At 53.0% G+C, this 20,488-nt stretch overlaps 12 protein-coding genes across 12 annotated transcripts; 6 read left to right on the top strand and 6 right to left on the bottom strand.

Annotated features, from left to right (window-relative positions):
- Positions 1-323: 323 nt before the first annotated feature.
- On the top strand, positions 324-857 carry ASPVEDRAFT_89462 (VOC family protein; the record flags this gene model as incomplete). Its single annotated transcript, XM_040818618.1, has 3 exons — positions 324-564; positions 623-765; positions 831-857. 3 exons carry the CDS (start codon positions 324-326, stop codon positions 855-857), a joined length of 411 nt encoding a protein of 136 aa, XP_040673995.1.
- A 257-nt stretch (positions 858-1,114) lies between these two features.
- Positions 1,115-1,878, bottom strand: ASPVEDRAFT_392309 (uncharacterized protein). Its single transcript, XM_040811876.1, has one exon. It carries the CDS (start codon positions 1,708-1,710, stop codon positions 1,306-1,308), a length of 405 nt encoding a protein of 134 aa, XP_040673994.1. The 5' UTR covers positions 1,711-1,878; the 3' UTR covers positions 1,115-1,305.
- On the top strand, positions 1,725-4,007 carry ASPVEDRAFT_47407 (putative amino acid permease). The gene is made up of 4 exons (XM_040813776.1): positions 1,725-2,661; positions 2,743-2,942; positions 2,991-3,571; positions 3,621-4,007. Exons 1-4 carry the CDS (start codon positions 2,047-2,049, stop codon positions 3,854-3,856), a joined length of 1,632 nt encoding a protein of 543 aa, XP_040673993.1. The 5' UTR covers positions 1,725-2,046; the 3' UTR covers positions 3,857-4,007.
- Positions 4,008-4,044: 37 nt separating this feature from the next.
- On the bottom strand, positions 4,045-5,772 carry ASPVEDRAFT_34402 (uncharacterized protein; the record flags this gene model as incomplete). The annotated part of the gene is made up of 1 exon (XM_040810852.1): positions 4,045-5,772. One exon carries the CDS (start codon positions 5,770-5,772, stop codon positions 4,045-4,047), a length of 1,728 nt encoding a protein of 575 aa, XP_040673992.1.
- Positions 5,773-6,417: 645 nt separating this feature from the next.
- Positions 6,418-7,782, bottom strand: ASPVEDRAFT_89459 (uncharacterized protein; the record flags this gene model as incomplete). The annotated part of the gene is made up of 1 exon (XM_040818617.1): positions 6,418-7,782. The coding sequence occupies one exon, from the start codon at positions 7,780-7,782 to the stop codon at positions 6,418-6,420; it is 1,365 nt and encodes a 454-aa protein (XP_040673991.1).
- Positions 7,783-8,279: 497 nt separating this feature from the next.
- On the bottom strand, positions 8,280-9,740 carry ASPVEDRAFT_878653 (uncharacterized protein; the record flags this gene model as incomplete). The annotated part of the gene is made up of 1 exon (XM_040818187.1): positions 8,280-9,740. The coding sequence occupies one exon, from the start codon at positions 9,738-9,740 to the stop codon at positions 8,280-8,282; it is 1,461 nt and encodes a 486-aa protein (XP_040673990.1).
- A 614-nt stretch (positions 9,741-10,354) lies between these two features.
- ASPVEDRAFT_392212 (uncharacterized protein) lies at positions 10,355-11,243 on the bottom strand. The gene has a single exon (XM_040811873.1). The coding sequence runs from the start codon at positions 11,010-11,012 to the stop codon at positions 10,515-10,517; it is 498 nt and encodes a 165-aa protein (XP_040673989.1). The 5' UTR covers positions 11,013-11,243; the 3' UTR covers positions 10,355-10,514.
- An 825-nt stretch (positions 11,244-12,068) lies between these two features.
- ASPVEDRAFT_155927 (uncharacterized protein) lies at positions 12,069-12,989 on the top strand. The gene is made up of 3 exons (XM_040808493.1): positions 12,069-12,338; positions 12,402-12,502; positions 12,563-12,989. The coding sequence occupies exons 1-3, from the start codon at positions 12,135-12,137 to the stop codon at positions 12,627-12,629; spliced, it is 372 nt and encodes a 123-aa protein (XP_040673988.1). The 5' UTR covers positions 12,069-12,134; the 3' UTR covers positions 12,630-12,989.
- A 307-nt stretch (positions 12,990-13,296) lies between these two features.
- Positions 13,297-14,993, top strand: ASPVEDRAFT_89455 (putative MFS transporter; the record flags this gene model as incomplete). The annotated part of the gene is made up of 5 exons (XM_040818616.1): positions 13,297-13,499; positions 13,544-13,834; positions 13,897-14,094; positions 14,146-14,589; positions 14,654-14,993. The coding sequence occupies 5 exons, from the start codon at positions 13,297-13,299 to the stop codon at positions 14,991-14,993; spliced, it is 1,476 nt and encodes a 491-aa protein (XP_040673987.1).
- Positions 14,994-15,471: 478 nt separating this feature from the next.
- ASPVEDRAFT_57388 (uncharacterized protein) lies at positions 15,472-17,172 on the top strand (the record flags this gene model as incomplete). The annotated part of the gene is made up of 4 exons (XM_040815332.1): positions 15,472-15,654; positions 15,714-16,177; positions 16,223-16,776; positions 16,829-17,172. 4 exons carry the CDS (start codon positions 15,472-15,474, stop codon positions 17,170-17,172), a joined length of 1,545 nt encoding a protein of 514 aa, XP_040673986.1.
- Positions 17,173-17,312: 140 nt separating this feature from the next.
- ASPVEDRAFT_392017 (uncharacterized protein) lies at positions 17,313-19,038 on the top strand. The gene is made up of 3 exons (XM_040811870.1): positions 17,313-17,544; positions 17,599-18,470; positions 18,526-19,038. Exons 1-3 carry the CDS (start codon positions 17,414-17,416, stop codon positions 18,819-18,821), a joined length of 1,299 nt encoding a protein of 432 aa, XP_040673985.1. The 5' UTR covers positions 17,313-17,413; the 3' UTR covers positions 18,822-19,038.
- Positions 18,525-19,442, bottom strand: ASPVEDRAFT_47402 (uncharacterized protein). The gene is made up of 2 exons (XM_040813775.1): positions 19,320-19,442; positions 18,525-19,263 (listed from the first exon to the last, which is right to left on the bottom strand). The coding sequence occupies exons 1-2, from the start codon at positions 19,417-19,419 to the stop codon at positions 18,893-18,895; spliced, it is 471 nt and encodes a 156-aa protein (XP_040673984.1). The 5' UTR covers positions 19,420-19,442; the 3' UTR covers positions 18,525-18,892.
- Positions 19,443-20,488: the final 1,046 nt, after the last annotated feature.

Genomic DNA, 20,488 nt, shown 5'->3' with positions numbered 1-20,488 from the left:
TTGTTTTTCGTAAAGCCAAGACTCGCCCAGCCATACGCACCACTCGCAGTGCGCCAGTCTTGGACGGGATCGCTTGATTCGACGGGAGAGAAAGTCATTGACCTCATGGGATCGCGATTATGCCAGATGCAGATGCTCAAGAGAGATGAATCTTCACCGTCGCTCGTATCTGAATGGTGGCGCGCTCTGGGTTTCTTGGATCTCGTATTCAGCTGTGCTTCCCCGCGTTGGGTTCTATATAAACTACGAGTGCTGTCAAGTGAATGATTTAATGTAGTATTTCTAGTTCTGATTCAACCTGATAATCAATATCTATCGAAGAAATGGAGTTCGATCCTAGTAAGGACTTATCCAGCAAGATCGACCACGTCGGGATCACCGCTCCGACAGAGCAGTTCGAGAGCCTGATCAGCTTCTACAAAAGCGCCCTCGCACCGATGAAATACAAAGAGATAATGCGCTTCCCCGGCGCAGTTGGACTAGGTGACGCAGTTCCAGACTTTTGGATCTCCGAGACAGAAAGCGACACGCCGCAGAATCTTCACTTTGCATTTACTGCGGACGGTATGTATCCTACCCCTTGCAATTGCAAATCGATCGATTGAATACGAGGGTTTACTAGATCGTAAAACGGTCGATGCCTTCCATGAAGCTGCGATCTCGGCTGGAGGGAAGTGCAATGGCAAGCCCGGGCTGCGGACGCAGTACCATGCCAACTATTATGCAGCGTTCGTGTGGGATCCACGTGGGAACAATGTGGAGATTGTAAGTGACTCCGCCGGTCACTGTCGCCGGGCCGGTTCTGTCGCTGTTTCACTGATGATAAACAGGTTTGCCATGTACCGCCCAAGGAATAGTGAAGCATGAGTCTGATCGCGCGGCTCACTGATGCGTCCTGTCCAAACTCCAACTGATGAACCGTCCCCGGTACGGAGCCGAACCGTTGATCTATGTCGTATCAATGCTTGATTAGTTAAGGGATAGTGCTTAGTGCAATCGGAAACAAGTCTCGTGCACATTACCACTTCCAGACAAGTAGCCATTGTTTCATCTGCGTTATTTAACTCAAACAGGGAAAAGTGTCCCGGAGTAGATACTCGATACAGAGACTGGACTGGCAACAGCAAGGCACGGCCCGCCGAAGGAAACCGACGGTGGGTGGGCCATGATGTGGACTGAGAGATTTGATTTTGCAAGTGACAGAATTCGAATTTCGATAGCATTCGAGGGAGAATGCAGCTGTAGAGGCACTGCAGCAACGCTAACGCCCAACGGTGACCGCCAGGGGTAGGTGGGCCGGCCAGCCTACGAAAAGGTCGGGACAACAGGGCAAAACACCGGACATCGGTAGGCCGACCGATGGAACTTTGGAACACGACGATTGCGCAGCAGCCAATGGGGAGAGATGGGGGCCGAGGTTCCTCCGAACGTTTCACAGCAGGCAGAACTGCCAGAGAAACTTGAAGCGAAGATCTTGGAAGAATCTTGGAATCTTGCGGCGCGACAGGGCACGTGACATACGCCCCACCCACAAGCAGCGACGTCACTGCAGCCCGTAAAATCTGGGTCGCGTGGTCGCCAGCCAATGATAACTGAATAAAACCACCCACCCATGGCACCGTAGCAGAGGCTATGCCCAAAGGGGAAGCGATTGGCGGGATTAGATAAGAAGCAGTTAATGGGTGGATGTGAATTCAAATTAAATGCCATAATCTTCTGGCCTGCGCCCGATGGTTTTCTGGGAATTTTCGTGTGTTTTTTCAGCGGCGACTCTTAAAGCCTCAGCCTCCCGCCCTTCACTCGCTCTCTGCTCATCCACGGATCGACTCGCCCTGTACACTGTACGCTGTACGATGCCCCTGCGGTAGTCCCCATAGCGCCATCCCCGTCTGTCATTTCTGGAGCCCTAGCGACACTTCCCCCGCAGCAGCCAAGCAACCTCACCACAGCGCCAGCGACCACGCGACCACAGCGACCTCACCACAGCACCACAGCACCACAGCGACCATCGCGGCCACTCACCACAGCAACTCGTCCACCGCAGCCATGGCCCCCAAAGACGCGTCCCAATGGCCCCCCGCAGCACTCCACGAAAGCGCCATAGAGTCCGGTTCGAACCACGATGTTGCCGATGCGACCCTGGAGACCCTGGGCTACACCCCCGAGCTGTCTCGCAACCGATCCACATGGAACGTCGTGTTCATGTCCTTTATCCTCGCCTCCGTCCCCTACGGCCTCTCTACCACCTTCTACTATGCCCTCGCCGGCGGCGGTCCCGCGAATATCATCTGGGGCTGGGTTCTCGTATCCCTGATCATCCTGTGTGTAGCGGCCTCGCTGGCGGAGATCACCTCGGTGTTCCCCACGGCTGGCGGTGTCTACTATCAGACCTTCGTCCTCTCGCCCATCTGGTGTCGTCGTATCTCGTCGTGGGTCTGCGGCTGGGCCTATGTCGCAGGGCAGATCATGATCACCCTCGCCGTGAACTTTGGGACAACCCAACTCTTCATTGCCTGCCTGAATGTCTTCCCCGGAAAGGAAGAAGGCATGGGCTTAACGGACACCTGGGGCGCCTGGCAGACCTATGTGATCTTCCTTGCGGTGACCGTTGTTTGCCATGCGATCCCGGCTTTAGCAAATAGGTGGCTCCCTTTGCTGGAGGTAGATTTCCCAATGCGCCTTTCTGCATTAACCTTTTAACCCTTTGCCCCCACTGGTGCTCGTTTGCTAATGCTATTCAAGTCTTTTGCCATCTTCTGGACCCTGGCGGGTGTTATCGCCATCGACGTCTGTCTCCTGGTTCTTGCCAGAGAGGGCAGACGCAACGCCAAATGGGCGTTTGGCCACTTTGAGCCCCAGACCGGATGGCCCGATGGCTGGTCTTTCTGTATTGGCCTTTTGCAAGCTGCCTATGCGACCTCGTCCACGGGAATGATCATCACGTAAGTTGTTGACTCTGATATATGCAAGCACAATGCTGAAAGAGATAGGATGTGCGAGGAGGTCCGCCAACCGGCCGTCCAAGTGCCCAAGGCCATGGTCGGAACCATCTGTATCAACCTCATCGCCGGTCTGGTCTTCCTGATTCCGGTCGTCTTCGTTATGCCCGACTTGACCTACCTAGCCAACCTTGCATCCGGCCAGCCCGTCCCGGCCATCTTCGCCTCGGCCATTGGAAACTCCGTCGGAGCGTTCCTGCTGCTCCTCCCGCTCCTCATCCTGGGTCTCATTTGCGGTATTGGCTGTGTTACTGCGACGTCCCGCTGCACATGGGCGTTCGCTCGTGACGGTGCCATTCCCGGATCCCAGTGGTGGCGCACCGTGAACAAGAAGCTCGACATTCCCCTCAACGCCATGATGCTGGGCATGGTTATCGAGCTGCTCTTTGGCTTGATCTACTTCGGATCCACCGCTGCGTACAACGCCTTCTCCGGTGTTGGTGTCATCCTCCTCACGCTCAGCTACGCCTGCCCGATCGCCGTCTCCCTGATCCTCCGAAAACGCGAGGACATCAAGCACGGCAACTTCGATCTCGGCGCCCTCGGCGTCTTCTGCAACATCGTTGCCCTGCGTATGTATCCTTGTCATTTTTTGTCGTGTAGCCTTGCTAACAAAACCAGTGTGGACTGTCATCGCCATCCCCCTCTTCAGCATGCCCACGCTCATGGAAGTCACCCTCGAATCCATGAACTACGCCTCCGTTGTGTTCGTCGGCTTCGTCGCCATGTCTGCGGTTTGGTACTGGGTCTGGGGACACAAGAACTACGTTGGCCCTCCGACTGAGGCGGTTGACCCTGAGGTTGAGCGCACGTCAACGCCCTCGGATACCCCGGCCAAGACGACAAAGAATATTTAATTAATGAACAGGGACAGGTTATTTAGTTCTTGAGCTGGCCGATTGGCGGACTGGCGTTATCTACCAACTGCGGGTGCGGTTGGCAAATTCTATTGTAAATAACTAACTCTGCATAGCATTTAGCATATCAAATACACGTGAACCAACAGCCTTGAAACTTGTAACGTAGCGGTACCAGAACCGATAATCTATTTGGAAGAGTCCCTCTTCACCCTCTTCCTCAAGTTATACCTCTGTGCCCGCTTCCTTAAATTATACCTCGATGAATGCTCCCGTCTGACGGGCTTCGGCGGCTGCAGCAGATGAATAATTTCGTTCAGCCCATACCTTGTCGCAGCCTGAAGCGGCGTCTCATTCCTATCGTTCAAAGTACGCAGGCTCGCACTGGAAACGCCATTTCCATTCTTCAGCTTCATAATAAGCTCCGCCGCCCGTTCGTTCAATGACCCTCTCTCCTCCGCCCCCTGCCTAGCTATCTCCTCATTCAACCCATCAATAACATCGTTTATCCAGGGCTCTGTAGGCAGGCTGGTACCGGCAGCTTGAAAGTAAAACAGGAACCATTCGTCCTCGGGGGAGCAAAGGTTGGATAACATCTTCCGAACAGCGGGATAGACTGCCGCACCCCGGTCAATAAGCCACTGTGCCCTCTCTTTCTCGTCTAGTCTTTGCGCAATCGTAATTGGCAGATCACCGTTTCTATCGGGCTGGTTTATTGTGTGCGGGATACGTTGGTTTAGGAAATTATAGAACGACTTGTTCGGGTTTCTTGCGGCCATGTGCCACGGTGTATCCCTAGGGGACCAGTCGGTTGTGTCCGTAAGGTCCACGCCGACTCTCTTTAGAAGCGAAGCTACATGGCCTGTGGCGAATTCGCAGATGTGGCTCCTCGTGTGCGGCCATAGTGAGGTGTTTAAGTCTAGGGAGCGCTGGAGCAGGATTTTCAGGGCGAGGCCGAGCCCGTAGTTGAATTCCGTCTCGATGAGGAGGTCGATATGGTTGCCGATTTCGAAGGGGCCCGGCCAGATGCTGGGCAGTGATGAATGGGTGAGGAGTTTGCCAGAGTCGTAGTGGCTCATTATGAACTTGGTGCAACCCTTGCTTGTGCAGGCGATGGCATCGGCGAGGTAGGTGCTTTCATCGTGGGTGTAGCCTTTGGGGTCGAACAAGCCCAGTCTGTACAGGACTCGCAGGGATTGGTGGTAATCTCGCAAGATCATCCGCTCGATTGGTTGGAAGCCTACATCTTGTAGGTTCTCTTCGACTACTTTGGCTGGTATACTGAGATCATCGTCCACGAAAGACTTCAGCTGTGGCCGAGCAGGCAGGCGTTCAGGGTCAGTCTGGTGTTTAGAGGGAATTTCCAGCGCCACCTCGTCGTCTTCTGCTTTCGCATCTCTGATCGCATTCTGGATATCAAGCCGAATCTGCACCGCGAACCTTCGATTCCACCTTAGCGTACTCGCATTGGGCCTTTGTAGCTGCTGAACACACTCCAACTGCTGCTCCAGCTCAAAGACCTCCGCAGCCAACAACCTCCGCTTTGCCTCCCTCTGGGTATGCCTCCATTGAGGAACATTGTTCCAGGCCTCAAACCCCTTGGCCTCCTGCCGCAACTTAATGACCTCGTCGTGAGTCTCCCGCTGCTCCCGCACCGCCTCTCGCAGCTGGTGCCAGAATAGTGCCTGACTGTCGTCTCTCCGTTGCTGTATTGCGTTCTTCCATCGATATTTCGCGCCGTAGGACCAGTAGATCACGCCGGCCATTGCGGGGAATGCTTCCATCAGGCTCAGAAGCTCGTCGTTCTCAAGCCAGTCGAGGATGTAGTAGAGGACGAGGCAGTACTCCCTTTTGCTGCGATTCATGTGTCCTCTCGTTCCATTGGTTAATTGATTCCAGATCAGGTCGAGCAACATCTTGCTGGCTTTTGGGTGTCGTGTCGGTGTGGGTATGAGGAGGGGTATCGCTGTAGAGATACCGTGTGTCGTGTGGGGACGGTCTGGGCTGGATAGGATAGAGGTATTGGTGGGTACGAGAGATATGGCAGGTATTTTGATAGCGTTGAGAGGCGAATATAACGAATATGGTAGTAATGTGTTGATATTGATAGTCCAGAACAGCGTGACGATGACTTTTCCTTCTCTGTTTGAGAGAATGTCCGGGATTATGTACCCCAAAATCCTCTCGCTTAGCAGCTTAGCAGCGAGCAAACGTCCTCATTGCGTTTGAACCTGGAACACCTGAGATGTAAATGGAGAGATTTCTTTGTTGTTGTTTTGTACAGGTTGTGGTGATGGCCGTGAACTGTTGCATGAAATAGCGGAATTAGGGCTAGGCTTGTGGGTGAAGTGTGAAACAAGAGCACTTTGGATCATGCCAAATATCACTCAGTGTGAGGTTGAGTTAAAAAAAGGTCTTTGAAATTTACAATCATTTTACCTATGTACAAGGCTGGAAAGTATTAGCTGTACAATGTCCAAACGAAACTGTATATACAATCAGGCACCTGCCAACAGTTGAAGTCCCTGCCTTCAAATGCAATATCACATCCCCATCAAGAGCTATCGCAGTCTCTTCGGCCGCGGATTCAACGAACTATAAATCCAATGCAACCCATACATCTCCGCAAGCTCATGCGCCGTCCTCCCCGAACGATCCGTTAGCCCCAAACTTGGCTGCCCATAAACATTCCCATGTCTAACATGCGCGATAAGCCTCTCCGCCCGTTTAATCTTCTGCTTCTTCAAATTTCCTTTCTGCCGCGTTGTAGGCGTCTTCCCCTCCTTATCATGTTCGATCCTCTCAAGCCCCGCATTAAGCCCCTCCACAATAGTATGCAGAGCCGACCCCTGCCCCTCAGGAATAGGGTACCTAATCCACGGCTGCAGCGAAATAAACCACCTATCATTCCAGTGCGGAATCGTCAACAGGATGCGCGTCGTGGCGACTCGTGGATCCGCCGTACAGCAGAGAAGCCGCTCGAAGTGCTCGTGTTTCCCCTCTTCAAGAGCTTGAACCAGCGGCGAGCGCGTCTCGCCTTGCAGCCAGTCGATCTGCGCGGGGATGCGATTTAGCAGGAAGTCGATGAAATCGATGTTCGGATTTCGCACGGCTAGGTGCCACGGTGTACCGGGGCCGTCGGGGAATGGGTAGCCCGGGGGTACGAGATTTCCGATTCGCCGGATGGATGATGAGATGTCTATGTTGTGCTTGTTGTAGAGGTCTTGGGCTTGTTCGTAGGTGGATATCTCGCAGAGGAGTCGGCGGCTGGTGCGGTTGAGTAGGAGTTTTGCGTCGGGGCGAGGCTGGATTGATGCCCACCAGGACCAGAATGTATTTCCTAGCCCGGCTTCGAGAGCGATGTCTAGATGTGTAGTCCGCATTATCTGCGGGAGGCCTGTGACGGCGGGGACGGTGGCTTCGGAGGTGTAGAAGGTGGTGTTGCCTTCAGCCCGTCGGGCTATATAGGCGATAACGTCGACAGCGTTATGATCGAGTGCGAGTTTGAAGTAGCTGTATCCGTCGAGAGTCCAGCCAAGCGGCTCCCAGAACCCTTCGGCGTGCAGACGTCGTAGGAATTCCAGGCGGTTAGTCTGGACCCAGTGCGTTATAGGGAATTCCGAATCAGAGAGGTTGATGTCGCGGGTTGTGGGATCTATCGAGAGAGATACGTCACTCACCCCTTGACGCTGGGAGTGAAAGTCAATAACCTCGCGGTGGTGGGTGCATTGGAAGATCTGGTCCTGCCAGGGGCCAGGATAACCCAGACCCCATTCATGGATGATGCAAAGAAAGGCTGGGAAGGCATCGATGAAGGTGAGAAGGGTGTCGTAGTCGAAGTTTGCTAACAAGCAATCGAAGACAAGTAGTGTAGTGAGGTCTGGGTTGGTGCCCAGTAAGGGCATCAAGATACGGGCTCCTGCCATCATCTGTTACTGGGAATTGGTCTACGATTCTAGGCATTACTTCCGATATGTATATGAGATGTTTACATACGTGGGAAAAATGATTATATTTGGAAATACCACCTTTATGCGTAGCTTTGTAGACAAACCAGTCATGGCGACAATGGAGGGATAATTTTATACGTCTTTATTTAATGCCGAACCATTTCTGACCTGCACCAAGATCTGAGCGTCTCAGCGTCTTTGTTACTCTTATGCGAAACGAACAATAGTCCTTTGTTACGAAATGAAATCCGACATGACGAAATAGTCGTCTGAATATCTTCAGAATATCTTCAAAAAGCAGAAGTCACGAAAGAAGAGTTAGAAGTATCGTGCATTCTATTAACAGTAACAGTTGCATCTAGGGCTAGCACCAGTCTTTCCCATATCGCAAACATACACCAAACCGAAACCATATATACAAACTTCCAAGAATATACAAGACAACGGAAACAATCCCAATAAACTAACTCAAATCAAGCCCCCCGTAACCGCGAACTCCTTGTCGGATACCGATGCCCTCTAGCCGGAATGCGCGCCCCAGGCTGCTGCAGCTGCGGCATAAGGGCATCCCTCCTACGCACCGCCGGAATCTCAATATTAGGCAGTGGACTCGGCTCCAGTGCGGCGTAGAGCTCATGATACCCATGTTCCCGTGCAAGAGCAATAGCCGTCTTCCCCCGTTCATCTCGCGTCGTCAGATCTGGTCGCCCCTGTATACTCCCAACCCGTACGAGTCGAATCAGATCGGCGGCGCGTGTTTTCAGTCGCCGGCGCTTGCCTGCCTTCTGCGATGTGCTGAGGTGTGGATTTGATTGCACCTCGGTGATCTCGCGGTGCAGGCTGGCGATCACCTGGTGGATTAATGTGCCGCCGCTGACCTGTTGGCCTGGATTGGGGTTGATATTGCGGAAGAAGCCAAGGGCGGTCTTGAACCATTTGTCTGATGGACGGGGGAGGTCGAGGAGGTCTAGTTTGACCATTTCGTCTGGGTCTGCGCCGGTGGAGAGTAGCTTCTTGAAGTGGTTGAAGCGCTTGAGTGTCCTGGCGGCTTGGAGGGGACTTTCCATGTGGCCGGCTAGGAGATCGATTCTTGTTCTATCAGCGTATCTGGCGAGGTAGTCGATGAAGTTGGAGTTTGTGTTTTTGAGAGCGAGATGCCAGACTGAACCGCGGATGTTGGAGGTGTCTACGGTTTCGAGGCTGACGTTGTTGTTCTCGCGGATGTAGTTTGCCAGACCGAGGGTTGTGTTCTCGCATAGAGTTACCAAGCTGTGGTTGTTGAGATGTACTTCGTTGCCTTCGCTGTTGAGGACTGTCGGGGGAGTGTCGAGGTATTTCCACCAGACGGCGAAAAGTTTGTGCTCGCCGATTTCCAACAGCCAGTCGAGGTGGTTTACGAGATCTGAGGAAAGGAAGGCCCCGTGAAGACTGGGGACAGCTGGATGTGAGCGCGCGAAGTCCAAATCGTGTCTGGCGTGGTAGGCGATGTAATTGAAGACCAGTTCGGCACCGTTCTGGTACGCCTGTCGGAGATAGCTGAAACCGTGCGCGTTGTACTCAGTGGGCGTCCAGAGACCAGCCTGATGAAGAGCATGCAGAGCTTGAACCTTGTCGCGCCGTACTAACTGATCGATAGGGAAGTTGATGCCGTTGTTGTTGTCGGAGATTTCTTGCTGGCTGAACGTGGTTGCTTCCGGGTTAATATCTTCGTGCCAGTCAACAACGTTGGTCGGAGTGTAAAACCGCGGCGTATCTCTCCAGCGGTTCTCTTTACCCAGGCCCCATCGATATATGCGCTCTGCCACGTCGGGGAAGTCTTCGATGTAGGCGACTGCCTGGTTGTAGCTGAGCTGGTCAAGGTTATTGAGGTCGGGAGGATTTCGGTTTGGCGCTGCCAGAGGAGGCACTTGGCCTCTCCAGATCAGTTCTGTCATGTTGCAGTAATGGATATTGATATTCCGGCTGTATAGCAGATGTCTACGAGCTTGCTTGGAGATGTAGTTTACAGAATCTACGAACCTGGGAGATTATATCTCAGCTAGCCTGCGTTTGCTGCCCCTCATCACGGGTTGTTAGTATAGATGAATATTCTTTGACTGCTCTGTGAATGCACCTTTGTAAAATAAGGCTTGCCAAGGGTGCTTCTACTTTGTTTAGCAGTGGTAGTTGTTCTTTGTAGTATGTGAAACTCTACTTTGTCTGCACGCATTGTACCTTCGAAACACCAGACAGGTCGTCTCCATCGGCTGATATACTATTCTAGGATACTAAACCTGATTCTTGAACATGCCTAAATATATCCAGGAACAAAGTGTTAATTTCTGGTCCTTCTAGAGTCCCTTGCGAAATAGGAAGACTGTAGCATCGACTGGGGTCCTTTAGCGGACAGCGATTGGAACTCGAAACAGTTAGTATCGAGCGAATAGAGATAATCTGTCTGACAGTAGACCGTAATAATCATTTCAGAGTAAGCAACGATCTCATCTGGTCTGGGCTCCAAGTAGAGTAATAGCGGCAAACCCCCGACCTTTGCGGAGGTCGAAAGGTGCTTTAGAGTTGTCGGCGATTATCCATTTGAAATGGGATTTGCTTTTTAGTTGCTAAGATTAAGCTGGCGGATTCAATACAGAGGGAGAAATTTATTAGAACTCATTTCAGAGCAGGTCCTGGTCTTGATGCGAGCGGGATGCCAGAATTAAGGCGCTCTTCTATCCTGTTCCAACGGAGAGGGATACCAGGGGTGGTGTTTCTTGGTTTGGTATTGTCTCTAAACTACCAACCTCCATCATAGATCCTATATATGTGTATTTCCACATATTTGACGTCGGTCTGCAATTATATCGTGCACAACGTGAGACAGCAAGAAGCTTCTCGTCCTCGAACCTCCGACCGATTAGTTGAACGGACAATGGCAGACCGTGGAAGGACTCTGGATCATAAAGACCCTGAATCCCATCGTCTAGTGCATTAAACAGGGTTATCCCCGTCTTTATATCGATGTACTTGTCCACAAACATCCCAAGCGGGAGAGCCATGGCCGGCCAGTCGATCACATTGAATAACCTCGTGAACCCAAGATAAGTGTACTTATCAAACGGCACGGCCGTACGAGGAGCAGGAACCCAGAGCAATGTATCAACAAGTTTCCCATCATAATTCCAAGCTTCGTGCATTTGTCGGACCAGGGTACTGATCCGCGCATTCATTGTGCGTAGATACTGAATAGACAGCGCCGACGGAGGAGTCCGTTTGGTGATTATCCCCGTCACTTTGACAATATCTGTATGTAGTTCGCTAAATAGGAGCACTCGAAGTTATGATAGATCCTGTAATTCTGTCTACTCCTTTTGCAGTTCCTAGGCGTCGCTGATACGAATGCCCGGTTATACGGGTTGACGGTGCGTCCGAACACGATGGACTCGGTATCCACGTTTAGCATTGTCTGCGGAACGGTAGTTTCAGCGATGACGATTGCACCATACCCAGTGAGAATGTCGTAGAGCTGGCCGTTTCTTTACGAGTGCTGAAAACACAGCGAGAAGATCCCGATGGAGGCATCGTGGCCTTTAATCTCGTAGCTGTCTTTGAAGGTTATCGGTAGGCCGTGGAGGGGGCCGATCACAGCCTCAGTTCGCTGGAGATGCTCGTCTAGTTGTTTTGCACGGGCGATGGCCTCGTCGAAGAGGATTTTTGTTGGGCAGTTAGGTTGTGCTATAACAGACGGCGTTGGACACCAGCGGTTGTCACAGGCAATTCGCCCTCTGCTTACAGAACATATTAAACATACAAAACACGATCTCGACTCGACAAGTTTAAAGTTTACACAGCCATCCCCAGATCCAGAAATAATGACAGGGCTGTTGAATGGCGTGCTGTAACGAAGGGCCAAGCCTCATTCAGCGGTTCCCAGCGATGCTCATTTCAGAATCATCCTGCGCTCCACCAACCCCAATACTGAATAGCTTCGTCTTCTGCTTGGACGCAGCTAAAGCCCGGCCGTGATTGGGGCCCTACCGCCGCCTCAGCGCTTCTCTTGTGTGCGTTGGCTCAGCCCCGGCCGAATACGAGGTCGTAGCCAGTCACCGCTGCCGCTTGGGCCCTTGGCAAGGGTCTCGCTCCATATTGAGATCCAGGCACAGCCTGGTGTAAATATAGACTCCTGAAGAGTGTATTCAGCTCATGGTTTGGGGGCTGAAAGCCTCGTTCCCGTCAGTCAGGGGAGCATAAATAGTCCATCAGGGCGCCTGGATCGACTCAAACTCAACACCACCAGCCATCACAATAACAAACACTTTACTCTTCCTCCTACTTTCAATTAAAGCAGCAAAATGCACTTCTCCAAGGTCATTTCCGTCACCCTCTTTGCGGTTCTCGCAACTGCCTCCCCCGTCCCCGCCGAAATCAGCATCGATCAGGCCCAGATTGCAGCCGTCGCGGAAAGCTTCAACAACTTCGCGGGGAGCACCGATGGCGCAGCATCAGATTTGAGTGGACAACTGCAAGCTCTTGGAGCCGGCGGAGCCTCTGCTGAGGTAAGGAGAACTATTACTATCATAGCCGTGGCACTGGTTTGCATGAGTACTGACAGCAGCTAGAATATCGCGCAATGGAGCGCTGAGTTCCAGCAGAAGGCGAAGGAGCTCGTCCAGATTTCGCAGGAAATTTCCAGCGGACTGAGCCAGTCTGGGCAGTCATTGTATGTGTTTCTTTTTCTTCTTTTGTTGCTCTAGGTTTGTGCTAACGGTGCGGGCTGTAGTGAACAGGCAGAGTCGGACGCTGCCAGCAACTTCGACAAGCTGGCGAGTGCGCTTGGTGGCAACTAGGCATCTGAGGCTACCAGCAGTGATATGGCGGACAGGCTTGTTCGGTGCTGGAGGTCCTCAGCAGAACTGGATTCTTGGTTGGAGTTGGCTGGATAAATACATCAAGGCATACAAGCATAATATTAGACCAGTTATCTTAATATTATACGGCGTACAGTTTACCTTTGCTGAACTTGGCTACAGTGCAATGGGTTGTTGACAAATAAATGACAAGTAGGGCTGGTATGACCACCAAGACAGCACCGAGAGGAGAATGGAGAACTCCGGCCCCGCTCAGTGTTCTGGACTCGGGAGCAATTTCCCGATCTCGGCTTCCCTGGAATGGCGCCTTCTGATTGGCAGACATTGCAAGGGACTCTTACTTTTGCTCACCGGGATGGCAGCAACCGTAGGTATATTCAGGATTTAAGCGGTTCTTTACAGAGAGAGAGTCAGTTATAGAATTACCGACGGTAATAGAGATGGACCGAGGTGTACACTCGGTGGGAAATACCCCGAACAACTCCACCCCCAGTCCCCAGTCCCCAGGTCCGGAGCATGTCCGATGTGGTCACTTGGGGTAAAGATGGAGACTTGCGGTATGGAGATTTGTTGAGTCGCTTAAAAGGCCGTTCCCCGCGTTCTCTTTCTCTTCTCAGTCTCACTCTCAGTCAGTTTCACCTTCACCATGAGCGACGTCGAGAAGGCTGCCACCAGCCACGCCGACCTGCCCAAGCAGGCCCAGTTCGAGCAGGATGAGCTGTACCAGGCCTACGCTTCCAAGAGCGACGAATGGCACAAGCAGATGACCCGCCGTCTGATGCGCAAGGTGGACTTTCACCTGCTGCCGCTGCTGGTCGCCATGTACCTGCTCAACTTTCTCGATCGAAAGTATGTTAACTCTCTCTCTAGACTACAGTATACTAATAATGCAGCAACCTCTCGCAGGCCCGTCTCGGAACCCTTGAAGAGGATCTCGGCATGTCAGGCACCGACTTCAACCTGGCCACCAGCATTCTCTTCGTCGGATACCTCCTTATGCAGCTGCCGTCCAACCTCCTCCTTACTCGTGTCCGACCGTCGCTCTTCCTAGGAATCGCCATGGGCATCTGGGGCGTCATCTCCGCCTGCCAGGCCGCCTCGCAGTCGTTTGCCGGTCTGGTCGTCGCGCGCTTCTTCCTGGGTTTTGTCGAAGCGCCTTTCTTCCCGGGCGCTGTCATGCTGATGTATGTGACAAGATCTGTATTAAACGTTTGTAATATCGCCTACTAATATCGCCGTCGTGCAGGTCGAGCTGGTATACCCGCCAGGAACTGAGCTACCGCATCGCCTGGTTCTATGCAGGAAGCTCCCTCGCCAACGCCTTTGGCGGACTCATTGGCGCAGGCGTCTTGGGGAATCTGCACATGTCCCATGGAATCGCTGGCTGGCGGTGGTTGTTTATCATCGAGGGATGCATCACCGTCGCCTTGTCGCTGCTTATCCCGTGAGCACCTTACCCACCTATTCATTCTGTTAACGTGGATTAACGGGATAGAATTCTGCTTCCGAACTACCCAGCTACAACCAGCTGGCTCGAAGACGAGGAAAAAGCCTACGCGCAATGGCGCCTCATCAACGACGCCGGCGAGGCAGACGACACCGCCACCTCGTCCATCAAGGAAGCCCTCTACGCCGTCTTCACCGACAAGCGCATCTACCTTTTTATTCTTTTGCAGCACGCCTCGCTCCTCTCGCAGACATTCCAGTACTTCTTCCCGTCCATCGTGCAGACGCTGGAATACGGCAACATCGAGACCCTCCTCATCACGGCCCCCGTCTGGATCGCGACCTTCCTCGTCTCGCTTGTTGTGACTTGGACGTCGGGAAAGACAAACGATCGCAGTATCCATATCATCTGCTTGATGGCTGTTAGTATCGTCGGGTGTATCATCTGCACTGCATCGACCAATATCGGCGCCCGATTCCTAGGGATGTTCATGTGCGTCCCAACCAACCACCCAACCAGTTCCAGAATAGCATGGCTAACGTATTTTTTGTTTTAGGATGCCCATGGGCGCCGTCTCAGCATACCAAATCATAATCGCCTGGGTCGCAAACTCCTTCCCGCGCCCGCTGGTCAAACGCTCCGCCGCAATCGCCACGGCCAACATGATCGGCAACACGGCGAGTATCTACGGCTCGTATATGTGGCCGTCCTCATCGGGGCCGCGGTATGTGCCTGGTGGGAGTGCGACGGCGGCGGTGGCGCTGCTGGTTGCGGTTATGGCGTATGTGATTCGGGTGGTGCATGTACGGAAGAATAGGGGGTTGGCGAGAAGGGAGGAGGAGGTTGATGCTGATGATGAGTTGGAGGCGCCGAGGGGGTTTAGGTTTATTCTTTAGTGTCGGTGGAGTGTGACTTTATAATGATGATATGATATACACTTTAATATATTTGAATAGGTTAGACAGCATATCAAAAACTGGTAGAGGCACTTAAAACAGATCAACAATCCCTACCCCAAATGATGCCATACGATAAGAATTCAACAGAGTAAACAGATCTGACTCTCTCGGGCGAGTAAGTCATTATCGCTTCTCAATATAAGCACTTCATTCGCTGCTGTGCCTCGCGCGCACGCCATCCCGTCGCCAGATTGCCTGTCCTGCCTCACTCCAGACTCTTCCTGCGCTTACTGTGCCTCTTGCATCGTTGGAGCTTGTTATTGTGTCATGTCCAAGGAATTCTTTAACTGGTCTTCAGCCTGGAATCTGCGGTTTAGCTCGCTTGGCCATGTGGCTGCATGGGTATAAAAGACCACCGAACCAAAAGTCTAAAAACTTTTGATGGGTTCGTAAATCTGAATGTGAGTCGGAAAATATGGTAGAAGACGACTCGAAAATACCCGTCCAGGATGTGGCCAGGGCACCCAGCGAGACGAGTGAAGAGGACCGCAGACGCGAGTTTCTCTCCTCGTTTACCCCGGAGGACGATAAGCGCATTATGCGCAAAGTGAATATGCGCTTCTTGTGGTTGATTGGCGTGATTTATGTCATTAAGACGGTACGTACCTCCCTCCTACTATACCTGCTTATATTTCAAGAAACTGACTGTATGACTAGATCGACTACACCAACGCCGCAGCCGTCAAGGTCCTGCAAGTCGGGGAGCCACGCAACGTGCTGAACGAACTCAACATGTCCACCAACGAATACAACTGGGTCCAGAGCATCTACTTCATCAGCTACATCGTCTTCGAAGTCCCGAGCAACCTGCTGCAGAAGCGGCTGACGCCGCGGCTGTGGCAGAGCCGGATTATGCTCACCTGGGGCATTGTGCTTGCGTGCCATGCGGCGGTGCAGAATAAACAGGCGCTGTATGCGCTGCGGTTCATACTGGGGATGTGCGAGGCGGGGATGTTCCCTGGGATTGCGGCGCAGCTGTGCGGCTGGTATAGGAGCGATGAGATGGGGTTGCCGATTATGTGGATGTTTGGGTTTCAGAATACGTCGGGGATTATTGGGTCGTTGATTACTTATGCCATTTCGTATATGAATGGCATGAGGGGGTTGAGTGCGTGGAGATGGTATGCTCTCTCTCGATTTGAATAGTTCTGGAGCTGACAAGATAGGGTGTATCTCCTGGAAGGGATCTTTACGGTTCTCTTCTCCGGCGTCGTCTTTTTCGTTCTACCGGACTGGCCCAAGTCGCCGCGGTCAAGGAAATGGCTGTCAGAAAGGGAGCAGGAGTATTTGGAAGCACGACTATCGGAGAACGCGCCCAGGGAGAAAGACGCAAACTTCGACATGGGCGAGGTGGTTGACGCGCTCAAAGACCAAAAGACATACTCGTTCATGATCTCGCAGGTGCTCATCAACTTCGCAGGCTACGCCCTGAGCTGGCAGCTGCCGACTATCACGACGAGTTTAGGCTTCGCCGGTCTACCGCGGAACCAGCTGCTGAATATCCCACCCGCAGCAGCGTCGGTGCTCTCGATTATCTTCTCTGGCTGGTTCCTGAAACGCGCTTATATGACCAGACCGGCATACGTCATGGCCTGCATTATGGGCCCGATGCTGCTCTTCTTCATCCTGCTCGCCGTGCTTAATGATAAAGTCGGCATATATATCGCCTGCGTGCTGGGGACCATGTTCCATGCCGTCTACTTCATCCCTTTCTGGGCTTGTACGTGTCACCCCTTGAACCTTGACTAATTAGTACGTACTCACAACCACAGGGCGAAGCTCCTCCTTAAAAGGCACAACCGGGTCCGCATTCACGCTGGCATTCCAGTCCTGCGTCGGGCAGGTGGGCGGCGTCATCGGCCCACAACTGTTCCAGTCGCGATTCGCGTACAACGGCTACAAGACGCCCTTTGCGATCTGCGCGGCCGTGGTTGGGGTTTCGTGGGTGACGAATGGCTGGACGTGGTGGTTGACGCGCAATGTCGAGTATGATGTGCTGCGGGTGCGCAGGCTGCGGATCAAGGAGGAGAAGCAGGGCAGGGTGTATGCAGGGGAGGACATCAGGGTTTATGAGGAGCGGGAGTTTTATGACGGGGTGAGGAGAGTAACAGTATGACAAACAGTATAACTTCTTTGTAGAACGGAATGATTCCATTGCGGGGTCATTCACTCATTAATAATGCAATAAACGATTTGACAGATCCTCCTCGGCTGGCGTGCTCAGACGGTCGGCTCTGTTGGAGACGGAATTCGGCACGGGCTGTCATTCATATTCTTTTATATCCCTCTGCTTGCCCCTCTGCTCGCTTTCTTCCGCAGGTGGTGACTACCATGGATCCTTGTCTGTCTGTTCTATAATGGCTTCGGAGGAGAGTCCCGAGAAGGCCACCGTGAGTCAAGCGCCTGCGCCTGCGCCTGCGCCAGCAGAGGGAGGAGTCCGGGGCTGGCTGATGGTTGGCGGCACTCTTTTTATCCTGTTCAATATTTGGTACGTTCTTGACATTTGTTCCCTCAGGATCGTAAACCAAGACTAACTGTCCAGGGGCCTGGCCTTTGCCTTCGGGTCCTTCCAGAGCTACTACGTGCTCGACTTCCTGCCCTCGGTCACCAGCTCTGCCATCTCATGGATCGGAACAATCCAGTCCTGGCTGCTCATCATGGGCGGCCTCGTGTCCGGCCCTCTGTTCGATCTGGGCTACTACCGCTCCCTGGTCATAACCGGCAGCGTCCTCTCCGTCTTCGGCATCATGATGCTCAGTCTCGCCAGCAAATACTACCAGATCTTCCTGAGCCAGGGAATCTGCATGGGCCTTGGGTTTGGATTACTGTACATCCCCAGTCTCACGCTGCTCAGTCGGTCTTTCGTTCGCAAGCGCGCTCTCGCACTCGGTGTCGCGACTGCCGGCGCACCCCTCGGCGGCGTCATCTACACCCTCATGGTCGAGCAGCTGCTCCCTAAACTCGGATTCCCATGGATGGTGCGCTGTGTCGGCTTCGTGATGCTTGCCCTCTTCATCGCCGCCGGGTTCATGCTGCCCTTGAATAAAGATAACGCCGGACAGCCCTCTGCGCCTCGAAGAGCGCGTGCCTTTGACGTGCGCGCACTCAAGGACCTCCCCTTTTGGAACTTCACCATCGCCAACTTCTTCCTGTATCTGGGATATATGACGCCGTTCTACTATATCCCCATCTACGCGGAGACGAAACTCGGCACCTCGCGCTCGCTGGGTCTGTATGTCCTGATCATCTCACAAGCGTCGTCGATTATAGGACGTGTCATTACGACTGCAGTGGCGCATTACTGGGGCGCAATGATCCCCTGGATCTGCTGCGGGTTTCTGTCTGGTGTGCTCTGTATCTCGTGGATTAGTGCGAGTAGTCTGGCGCGATTCATCCTTTTTGCTGCGTTCTACGGTACTCCCCTATCCTCCTACCTTATCATACGGTGTCTCAATACTGACGGAAATAGGCGGCATATCTGGCGCCCTCGTCCCCCTCCCCCCGAGTGTCTTCCCGCATGTCTGTCCAGACCCAACAGCGCTGGGTTCCTGGCTCGGGATGGCGCAGAGCGTGAGTAGTTTTGCGACGTTGATCGGGGCTCCGATTGCGGGCGCGCTGGCGGCATTGGGCTCGTCGGGCTCTGACGACCTGACTTTTCTTAATGTGCAGCTCTTCTGCGGGGTGCTGATGTTCTCGGGTGCTGTGCAGTTGTTGGGATTGTGGTTTCTGTTGAGGAAGTTTAGGGATAAGAAGGGGTTGTTTTAGCATGAATTGATTGATGAATTGTTGCATTAGGTATCAGGCGTCATAAAAGCAATAATTATAATATCACGAAATCATCGATACCAGAACCACAACTCCCCATAACTCTGATACGTACTCCCCCCGCTGCCGCCGTCAATATCAAACGTCGTGCACATCGTATAACTCTGCTCCTCGAGACACTGCATCAGATCGAGAATGAGCAGACGGCTCTGTACGCCTCCTTTCGCACTTGTTTTGTTCCACGGCTTCCCTTTAAACTTGAGCTCGAAGTTCCCCGATACCAGGTCCTTGTTGCATTGCTCCAGTTTATCGCCAAAGTACCCTATCAGCGCGGTGGCCAGCTCTGTCGGCGCATTAATCAGGTGCAGCAGGTCCGCCGAGTCGAACGAGATGCAGAGCCACGAGTACGCGCGCGGCTCTTGGTAGTGGAAGATTAAACTGTCTTTACCTGGTCAGCGGAAAACCTAAATAATAGAGGTAGAGTAATAAGATAAATACCCTTCTGCCCAAAAGCTCCATAATCACCCATCCTTCCTACCCTCCCCCCAGCAGGAATAACCCTCCACCCTTCCTTCGCAAACGCATTCAGCAGGCCCATCAGCGTAACCCGAATCGCGACCTTCTCCTCATCATACCCGTACCCCAGCGGATTCCCGCGCAGTTTCAGCTCGATGCTCTCGTCGTAGTTCTGGACCCGCTGGATCCCCTTTGGCCAGAGGCCCTGCACGATTTCGGATGCGAGGGCCGTTATGGCTTCGGGGAAGCGGATGAAGCGCAGGCGGTCGGAGCCGGAGAGGGAGAGCATGGCGAATTTTGTGTCTTGCCCGCGGAGGGGGTTCTGGATGATAGAGGAGGTTGTGATTGGGGCGGAGGCCGTGGTGAGGGTTGAGGCGCGTGAGGAGGAGGGGGTTAGGACTGCTGTGGAGGTTGTTTCGGTGTAGGAGGGGGGTTCGTCGTGTTGGTGCATGCTGGCTTTGTCTGCTGGGTAGGTCATTATTCCTATTATACGTGTACTTGTGCTGAGTTGGTTCGTTATTTGGTTCTGTTGGATAGGGGGTGACTACGGGTCTGGTGGGCGTGCCTGTCATATACCAGAATGCAAAGATGCAGTGACGCAGGGTATTTATTTTTCTGCCTGATTCAGGAGATAATACCCTGCTTCAGCCACTGTCAGCAAGCAGCCTCCTTAGTCTGGCTAGTTGCGCTGTTGGAGAAGCGATGCTGCGCCACAGCTGTTTGATCCTGTCAGATATCGACATATCAGCATTGAGCTTGCTTGTTAGCTCGAAGTTATCGGATAGTGGCCCCAGGATTTGCAGTCCTTTGGCTAGCTGCTTTGAGAAAGCTGAGGCTTGAGAGGCTTGAATCTGTCTGCCTGGACACGAGGTCAGTTCCTCAGCCCAGGATATGCCAGCTGGCCCCCATATTGACCAGACTGCTAGCTACAAGGCTAGTGGAACTATCTCGTTGCCTAGATTTAGCCCTATCGATGGGCCAACTCCGTAAGAACAGGTCGCAGAACCTTGGTAGGCTGCACTGTTCGGGCTCTGTTGTAGGTCAGCTGAAGACTCCTACTGGCCCCTGCCCAGCATAGTTATGGTTGATATTTAGAGCTTGGTAGCGCCGTGGAATTACTCGCGTGCCGGTCCGTTACCCCAGAGTGGGCG

This window comes from Aspergillus versicolor (assembly GCF_001890125.1).
Source record: "Aspergillus versicolor CBS 583.65 unplaced genomic scaffold ASPVEscaffold_15, whole genome shotgun sequence".
Taxonomy (NCBI): domain Eukaryota; kingdom Fungi; phylum Ascomycota; class Eurotiomycetes; order Eurotiales; family Aspergillaceae; genus Aspergillus; species Aspergillus versicolor.
This window is presented reverse-complemented; position numbering and strand designations above follow the sequence as displayed.